Source organism: Leptodactylus fuscus, chromosome 10 (assembly GCF_031893055.1).
Source record: "Leptodactylus fuscus isolate aLepFus1 chromosome 10, aLepFus1.hap2, whole genome shotgun sequence".
NCBI classification, from domain to species: domain Eukaryota; kingdom Metazoa; phylum Chordata; class Amphibia; order Anura; family Leptodactylidae; genus Leptodactylus; species Leptodactylus fuscus.
The window spans coordinates 15,173,864-15,183,962 of NC_134274.1; the positions used below are offsets into that span (position 1 = coordinate 15,173,864).

General features: G+C 40.2%; 1 protein-coding gene across 1 annotated transcript in view; it reads left to right on the forward strand.

The window, feature by feature from the left end:
- Nucleotides 1-6,993, forward strand: part of PPP2R2D (protein phosphatase 2 regulatory subunit Bdelta) — a 28,438-nt gene extending 21,445 nt beyond the window's left edge. The window contains exons 8-10 of the mRNA XM_075257711.1: nucleotides 159-328; nucleotides 410-501; nucleotides 6,698-6,993. Of these exons, the coding sequence (XP_075113812.1) occupies nucleotides 159-328; nucleotides 410-501; nucleotides 6,698-6,977 (542 nt within the window). The 3' untranslated portion in view covers nucleotides 6,978-6,993. The remainder of the gene's footprint in view (nucleotides 1-158; nucleotides 329-409; nucleotides 502-6,697) is intronic.
- The last annotated feature ends 3,106 nt before the right edge of the window (nucleotides 6,994-10,099 follow it).

Below are 10,099 nucleotides of genomic sequence, written 5' to 3' on the forward strand. Positions count from 1 at the left end.
GCACAACCACATTTACTAGCTTCGGCGTCCTTGCATTTGCAAGCTAATGTCTGTGTGTGGCCCAGAAATGTCATAGCGTTTTACAGTATCTGCAAAGTGGATGGGATACTATCTACACGTTGCAGGAAAAAAACCAATTACATTTATTTTTATTTCAGTTTTTGAGGAGCCAGAAGACCCGAGCAGCAGATCATTTTTCTCCGAAATCATCTCTTCAATATCTGATGTCAAGTTCAGTCACAGCGGTCGCTACATGATGACAAGAGATTACTTGTCTGTCAAAGTGTGGGACCTGAACATGGAGAGCCGACCTGTAGAGACATATCAGGTGTGTGCGGGCTCAGAGGAGGGCCGGCCTTGCTTTATGTTTCTATGCACAGTCTATATAACTTTTTTCCCTCTTACTCAGGTTCATGAATATCTTCGGAGTAAGCTTTGTTCTCTCTATGAGAATGACTGCATCTTTGACAAGTTTGAGTGCTGCTGGAATGGATCTGACAGGTTAGTCACTTTAGGATGAGCGTTTGCTTTTATATATTGTACATTGACCCCTTGGTGCAAAGCGCTGTACATGGACGATATAGGCATAGGAGTTAGCAGGTGTCACCTGTATATTACAAGCCAGGATCCAGTGTGACTCCAGTTCCTGCTGTTTAACCCATTGCAAGTTTTGATTGACCATGGTATATGGTCCTATATATCACACAGCTCAGCTTCTCTCCTCTATCCTATAACCCTATATATCACACAGCTCAGCTTCTCTCCTCTATCCTATAACCCTATATATCACACAGCTCAGCTTCTCTCCTCTATCCTATAACCCTATATATCACAGAGCTCAGCTTCTCTCCTCTATCCTATAACCCTATATATCACACAGCTCAGCTTCTCTCCTCTGTCATATAACCCAATATATCACAGGGCTCAGCTTCTCTCCTCTATCCTATAACCCTATATATCACACAGCTCAGCTTCTCTCCTCCATATAACCCTATATATCACAGAGCTCAGCTTCTCTCATCTATCCTATAACCCTATATATTACACAGCTCAGCTTCTCTCCTCCATATAACCCTATATATTACAGAGCTCAGCTTCTCTCATCTATCCTATAATCCTATATATTACAGAGCTCAGCTTCTCTCCCTCTATCCTATAACCCTATATATCAGAGCTCAGCTTCTCTCCTCTATCCTATAACCCTATATATTACAGAACTCAGCTTCTCTCCTCTATCATATAATCCTATATATCACAGAGCTCAGCTTCTCTCCTCTGTCCTATAACCCAATATATCACAGAGCTTAGCTTCTCTCCTCTATCCTATAACCCTATATATCACACAGCTCAGCTTCTCTCCTCCATATAACCCTATATATCACAGAGCTCAGCTTCTCTCATCTATCGTATAACCCTATATATTACAGAGCTCAGCTTCTCTCCCTCTATCCTATAACCCTATATATCAGAGCTCAGCTTCTCTCCTCTATCCTATAACCCTATATATTACAGAACTCAGCTTCTCTCATCTATCATATAATCCTATATATCACAGAGCTCAGCTTCTCACCTCCATCCTATAACTCTATATATCACAGAGCTTAGCTTCTCTCCTCTATCCTATAACCCTATATATCACACAGCTCAGCTTCTCTCCTCTATCCTATAACCCTATATATCACACAGCTCAGCTTCTCTCCTCTATCCTATAACCCTATATATCACACAGCTCAGCTTCTCTCCTCTATCCTATAACCCTATATATCACACAGCTCAGCTTCTCTCCTCTATCCTATAACCCTATATATCACACAGCTCAGCTTCTCTCCTCTATCCTATAACCCTATATATCACACAGCTCAGCTTCTCTCCTCTATCCTATAACCCTATATATCACACAGCTCAGCTTCTCTCCTCTATCCTATAACCCTATATATCACACAGCTCAGCTTCTCTCCTCTATCCTATAACCCTATATATCACACAGCTCAGCTTCTCTCCTCTATCCTATAACCCTATATATCACAGAGCTCAGCTTCTCTCCTCTATCCTATAACCCTATATGTCACAGAGCTCAGCTTCTCTCCTCTATCCTATAACCCTATATATCACACAGCTCAGCTTCTCTCCTCTATCCTATAACCCTATATATCACACAGCTCAGCTTCTCTCCTCTATCCTATAACCCTATATATCACACAGCTCAGCTTCTCTCCTCTATCCTATAACCCTATATATCACACAGCTCAGCTTCTCTCCTCTATCCTATAACCCTATATATCACACAGCTCAGCTTCTCTCCTCTATCCTATAACCCTATATGTCACAGAGCTCAGCTTCTCTCCTCTATCCTATAACCCTATATATCACAGAGCTCAGCTTCTCTCCTCTGTCCTATAACCCAATATATCACAGGGCTCAGCTTCTCTCCTCTATCCTATAACCCTATATATCACAGAGCTCAGCTTCTCTCCTCTATCCTATAACCCTATATATCACACAGCTCAGCTTCTCTCCTCTATCCTATAACCCTATATACCACACAGCTCAGCTTCTCTCCTCTATCCTATAACCCTATATATCACACAGCTCAGCTTCTCTCCTCTATCCTATAACCCTATATGTCACAGAGCTCAGCTTCTCTCCTCTATCCTATAACCCTATATATCACAGAGCTCAGCTTCTCTCCTCTGTCCTATAACCCAATATATCACAGGGCTCAGCTTCTCTCCTCTGTCATATAACCCAATATATCACAGGGCTCAGCTTCTCTCCTCTATCCTATAACCCTATATATCACACAGCTCAGCTTCTCTCCTCCATATAACCCTATATATCACAGAGCTCAGCTTCTCTCATCTATCCTATAACCCTATATATTACAGAACTCAGCTTCTCTCATCTATCCTATAATCCTATATATTACAGAGCTCAGCTTCTCTCCCTCTATCCTATAACCCTATATATTACAGAACTCAGCTTCTCTCCTCTATCATATAATCCTATATATCACAGAGCTTAGCTTCTCTCCTCTATCCTATAACCCTATATATCACACAGCTCAGCTTCTCTCCTCCATATAACCCTATATATCACAGAGCTCAGCTTCTCTCATCTATCGTATAACCCTATATATTACAGAGCTCAGCTTCTCTCCCTCTATCCTATAACCCTATATATCAGAGCTCAGCTTCTCTCCTCTATCCTATAACCCTATATATTACAGAACTCAGCTTCTCTCATCTATCCTATAATCCTATATATTACAGAGCTCAGCTTCTCTCCCTCTATCCTATAACCCTATATATCAGAGCTCAGCTTCTCTCCTCTATCCTATAACCCTATATATTACAGAACTCAGCTTCTCTCCTCTATCATATAATCCTATACATCACAGAGCTCAGCTTCTCACCTCCATCCTATAACTCTATATATCACAGAGCTTAGCTTCTCTCCTCTATCCTATAACCCTATATATCACACAGCTCAGCTTCTCTCCTCTATCCTATAACCCTATATATCACACAGCTCAGCTTCTCTCCTCTATCCTATAACCCTATATATCACACAGCTCAGCTTCTCTCCTCTATCCTATAACCCTATATATCACACAGCTCAGCTTCTCTCCTCTATCCTATAACCCTATATATCACACAGCTCAGCTTCTCTCCTCTATCCTATAACCCTATATATCACACAGCTCAGCTTCTCTCCTCTATCCTATAACCCTATATATCACACAGCTCAGCTTCTCTCCTCTATCCTATAACCCTATATATCACACAGCTCAGCTTCTCTCCTCTATCCTATAACCCTATATATCACAGAGCTCAGCTTCTCTCCTCTATCCTATAACCCTATATGTCACAGAGCTCAGCTTCTCTCCTCTATCCTATAACCCTATATATCACACAGCTCAGCTTCTCTCCTCTGTCCTATAACCCAATATATCACAGGGCTCAGCTTCTCTCCTCTATCCTATAACCCTATATATCACAGAGCTCAGCTTCTCTCCTCTATCCTATAACCCTATATATCACACAGCTCAGCTTCTCTCCTCTATCCTATAACCCTATATACCACACAGCTCAGCTTCTCTCCTCTATCCTATAACCCTATATATCACACAGCTCAGCTTCTCTCCTCTATCCTATAACCCTATATGTCACAGAGCTCAGCTTCTCTCCTCTATCCTATAACCCTATATATCACAGAGCTCAGCTTCTCTCCTCTGTCCTATAACCCAATATATCACAGGGCTCAGCTTCTCTCCTCTGTCATATAACCCAATATATCACAGGGCTCAGCTTCTCTCCTCTATCCTATAACCCTATATATCACACAGCTCAGCTTCTCTCCTCCATATAACCCTATATATCACAGAGCTCAGCTTCTCTCATCTATCCTATAACCCTATATATTACAGAACTCAGCTTCTCTCATCTATCCTATAATCCTATATATTACAGAGCTCAGCTTCTCTCCCTCTATCCTATAACCCTATATATTACAGAACTCAGCTTCTCTCCTCTATCATATAATCCTATATATCACAGAGCTTAGCTTCTCTCCTCTATCCTATAACCCTATATATCACACAGCTCAGCTTCTCTCCTCCATATAACCCTATATATCACAGAGCTCAGCTTCTCTCATCTATCGTATAACCCTATATATTACAGAGCTCAGCTTCTCTCCCTCTATCCTATAACCCTATATATCAGAGCTCAGCTTCTCTCCTCTATCCTATAACCCTATATATTACAGAACTCAGCTTCTCTCATCTATCCTATAATCCTATATATTACAGAGCTCAGCTTCTCTCCCTCTATCCTATAACCCTATATATCAGAGCTCAGCTTCTCTCCTCTATCCTATAACCCTATATATTACAGAACTCAGCTTCTCTCCTCTATCATATAATCCTATACATCACAGAGCTCAGCTTCTCACCTCCATCCTATAACTCTATATATCACAGAGCTTAGCTTCTCTCCTCTATCCTATAACCCTATATATCACACAGCTCAGCTTCTCTCCTCTATCCTATAACCCTATATATCACACAGCTCAGCTTCTCTCCTCTATCCTATAACCCTATATATCACACAGCTCAGCTTCTCTCCTCTATCCTATAACCCTATATATCACACAGCTCAGCTTCTCTCCTCTATCCTATAACCCTATATATCACACAGCTCAGCTTCTCTCCTCTATCCTATAACCCTATATATCACACAGCTCAGCTTCTCTCCTCTATCCTATAACCCTATATATCACACAGCTCAGCTTCTCTCCTCTATCCTATAACCCTATATGTCACAGAGCTCAGCTTCTCTCCTCTGTCCTATAACCCAATATATCACAGGGCTCAGCTTCTCTCCTCCATATAACCCTATATATCACACAGCTCAGCTTCTCTCCTCCATATAACCCTATATATCACACAGCTCAGCTTCTCTCGTCTATCCTATAACCCTATATATTACAGAGCTCAGCTTCTCTCCTCTATCATATAATCCTATATATCACAGAGCTCAGCTTCTCTCCTCTGTCCTATAACCCAATATATCACAGAGCTTAGCTTCTCTCCTCTATCCTATAACCCTATATATCACACAGCTCAGCTTCTCTCCTCCATATAACCCTATATATCACAGAGCTCAGCTTCTCTCCCTCTATCCTATAACCCTATATATCAGAGCTCAGCTTCTCTCCTCTATCCTATAACCCTATATATTACAGAACTCAGCTTCTCTCCTCTATCATATAATCCTATATATCACAGAGCTCAGCTTCTCACCTCCATCCTATAACTCTATATATCACAGAGCGTAGCTTCTCTCCTCTATCCTATAACCTTATATATCACACAGCTCAGCTTCTCTCCTCTATCCTATAACCCTATATATCACACAGCTCAGCTTCTCTCCTCCATATAACCCTATATATCACAGAACTCAGCTTCTCTCATCTATCCTATAATCCTATATATTACAGAGCTCAGCTTCTCTCCCTCTATCCTATAACCCTATATATCACAGAGCTCAGCTTCTCTCCTCTATCCTATAACCCTATATATTACAGAACTCAGCTTCTCTCCTCTATCATATAATCCTATATATCACAGAGCTCAGCTTCTCGCCTCCATCCTATAACTCTATATATCACAGAGCTCAGCTTCTCTCCTCTATCCTATAACCCTATATATCACACAGCTCAGCTTCTCTCCTCTATCCTATAACCCTATATATCACAGAGCTCAGCTTCTCTCCTCTATCCTATAACCCTATATATCAGAGCTCAGCTTCTTTCCTCTATCCTGTATATCACAGAGCTCAGCTTCTCTCCTATATCCTATAACTCTATATATCACAGAGCTCAGCTTCTCTCCTCTATCCTATAACCCTATATATCACACAGCTCAGCTTCTCTCCTCTATCCTATAACCCTATATATCACACAACTCAGCTTCTCTCCTCTATCCTATAACCCTATATATCAGAGCTCAGCTTCTCTCCTATATCCTATCCTATATATCACACAGCTCAGCTTCTCTCCTCTATCCTATAAGCTCAACTACTCTTCCTCTGCCATATCCCGCTCTCCAACAGGAGAAATCACCCGACAGGTTGACTTTAATATGTGAAGTATAAGTGAACGCCTTCAGTAATAATATGTTTCCTCTTTTCCCCAGCGCCATTATGACTGGCTCTTACAACAACTTCTTCAGAATGTTTGATAGAAACACCCGCCGGGATATCACCTTGGAAGCATCTAGAGAAAGCAGCAAACCCCGTGCCATTTTAAAGCCAAGGAAAGTCTGTACCGGCGGTAAGAGGAAGAAAGACGAGATCAACGTTGACAGCTTAGATTTCAACAAAAAGATTCTACACACTGCATGGCACCCAAAAGAGAATATTATCGCTGTTGCTGCCACCAATAATTTGTATATATTTCAGGACAAAGTTAATTAAAGATGGCATTTTCTTTTTGTCTTGGTTTTTTTTTTTCTTTTAAATTTTTTTTTTCTTTTCGAGGACAAAGTCTTGTTCTTGCATAGTTAAACCTAGCCGTTTATATGTAAGAGATCAGACCTCGCTGTCCTTCCCGCTAAAGAACATGGATGCACGTCCCTCTGTAGAAAATTAAACAAAAAGGAGGAAAAAAAAAAAACTAGAAAATGTCAGCGACCTATCGGTGGGGTAGAAAAAAAAAAAGGGGGGGGGGGGAGGGCCTAATGTCCATTGCTCAAACCTGGTATAAGCGGAACGGATTGAGGCCGGTGCTCAACGTGTATGTCATTCATAGCCTTTCTCCCATTTCATAGACCAAAACAGTTACCGCAGGGAAATCAGACTCTTCACTTTTTTTTTTTACTTTTTTTTTTTTTTTTTTTTTTTTTTTTTTAATCTGCTTTACGTAAATTGGGAATCCTGAAAACTACACATTGCGTTAATGGCTGTAACATTCCTTCTCTGGCCTTTATCGGACAATTTTTTTTTTTTTTAGATTTTGGTTCTTGCCACTGGGCTTAAGTCTAAATCATTTTTGGCATTCATGTTTTTTTTGTTTTTTTTTTCTTCCCCCCTCTGTATATTCTCTTACTGTATCAATATCCACGCCTCCTTATGGAAACCACTCAATAAAATATCGAAATATGAAAGTTTTTAAATTTTGGTCTTATGTATTTTTTTAAATATATTTTTACAGGTCACCCACAGATAGATGCACATAGGTTGTTGTTTTGTTTTGTTTTTTCTTTTTTTGTTTTTTTTTTTAATTTTCATGTGTTGCATCACAAATATGAAATTAATAATGTATAGAAGAAAATGAACCAGAACTTTGGAATCCACTCACCATTTGCTGCATGGTCAGCATCAAAAATAAATATAAATTGATTTTTTTTTTTTTTATTCATTCTTTTCCTTTTTTTTTTTAATTTTTTTTTTTTTTTACCTTGTAGACAATACATAATGGTTATGCCTGTGAACTTGGGCCTTGAAGAGTGAATATTGAAAAAAAAAATTCGCACAGTATTATGCAGAACGGTTCTAACCAGTAGACCATCATTGACTAATCATACCTAATGTGCATTATTTTATGATTTATATATTTTTCTAGTTTTTTTATATATATTTTTTCATGTCTCATCGCACATCAATTGTCTCTTTTTAATTTGCAAATGCCAAATTTATTCTTTTTTTTTCTTCCTGTTTCCTTTCAAACATAACGCCTCAATGAACAAAAAAAAAATGACTAAAACTCAGTCATCAGTACAATTTTTAACAGTAGGAAACGCGGTTTAGTACCGAGATCAGCGATTTTTGTGCCTCCATGATGACAAAAAAATGAAGTGTTGAACTACAGTCTGGTTAGTAGGATCAATGGTCGATTATGGTAATATGCAAGAACAAAATGTGTACCTCATCCCTAACTTAGGTCAGAGCGCCCTCTTCACATTGGGCTGAAATTCACAATCTAATGAAAAAAAATCTATATATAGAGGGTGGGCGGGGGGATAGAAGCTTGTATATTGGTTGTGACACTATTTCCAAATGCAAAGTTGTGGAATTTTATTAATTTTTTTTTTTTCCCTGGCCATAAAATCTGACCACATACATGAAAAAAGAAAAAAAAAACGCAAATAGGCCTATACAACAGGATTGTATATATTTGTTCAGTTATTTTGACCAAAAAAAAAAGTTTAATAAATTTTAAATGTTTACCTGAAATTATCATTGTGTATGGTAACTTTTTTTATTATTATTTTGATTATCTAATTGTAACTGCATTCAAAAATTTCTGTGGTTGCCATTTTGGAAACATGAACATTTTGGAATAGTCGGTATGGATAGTGTTGCGTTGCAATGGAAGGGGAATATAGGCTAGATTCACACGGAGGAATTTGGAGCTGATTTAGGCTGAGTTCATACGGGAGTTTTTTGGTCTGTATTTTGACGCAGAATCCAACTCCAAAAAACGCCTCCCGTTGGCTTCATTGTGAGCGAGCTACCCTATCTTGCAGCATACGTGGTGCAACACTTCCTTCCCGACTAGGCCCATTTATTTGGGACCAATCCGGAGCTGAATGTGCTCTATCGGCATCCAATCATGGCTAGCCAATGAGTCGGCCTCCGCGTCAAAATTCAGTCCAAAAAACCCTGTGTGAACTTGCCTGACGGACCGGAAACGCCGCGATTTGCCCGCAGCGGAGACACTGCAGGAAAAATCGTGGCATTGTGCAATGCAGGCAAAGTGGATGGGATTCATGCGAATCCCATCCCCACTTTGCGGAAAAGATAGCAGCACGACCACGCTGCAATTTGCAAAGCCGTTGCGGCTTTGCAAATCGCAGCATGTCAATTATGTCTACGGAAACGCTGGCGGCTTTCCCGTAGACATTATATTAAGAGAGAGTCCGCTGTGGAAAACTCTGTGAACTTTCTCTTAAAAGCGCTGAGGAAAGAACTGCAATGCGTTCACGCAGCGGTTCCTCCCGCAGCACCTTAATGCTGTGGATACGGCCCGTGGGGCCTTAGCCTTAGAGGTGGACTCTGGCTGGAATTTGCTCCCCATTGTTTTCATGCTAGGCAGCAATAAACCGCCGTTAGAAGTGTAACTTTAATTTTTTTTTCAGTCATGTACATGTGTTTGAAATTTTTTGTAATAATTTTCAACCTATTTTACTTCCTTTTAGTAGGAAAAAAGACTCTAAAGTTCTCCCTAGCCACACCCTAAGGCTGAGTTCACACGGGGTTTTGTGGTCTGGATTTTGATGTGGAATCCAAGTCAAAATCCGGTTAAAAAAAAAAAAAAAACACCTCCCATTGAAATCAATAGGTTCCTTCGGGTTACCGCTCATGGAAAAAAGAAGCAAGCTGCCCTTTCTTGAGGCGGATTCCACGGCTGAATCAGCCACAGATGTCCGCCTCGTGACACTCCCTCCGGACTAGGCCCATTCATTTGGGCCTAATCCGGAGCGATATGCCACAACTGGATGCCAGTGTACTATATGCACTGGCATCCGGGACCTGCTCTATAATCTTCCATGTTTTTGGAATGGAATAAATCTGAAAGCCCCATAGACGTGAGCGCA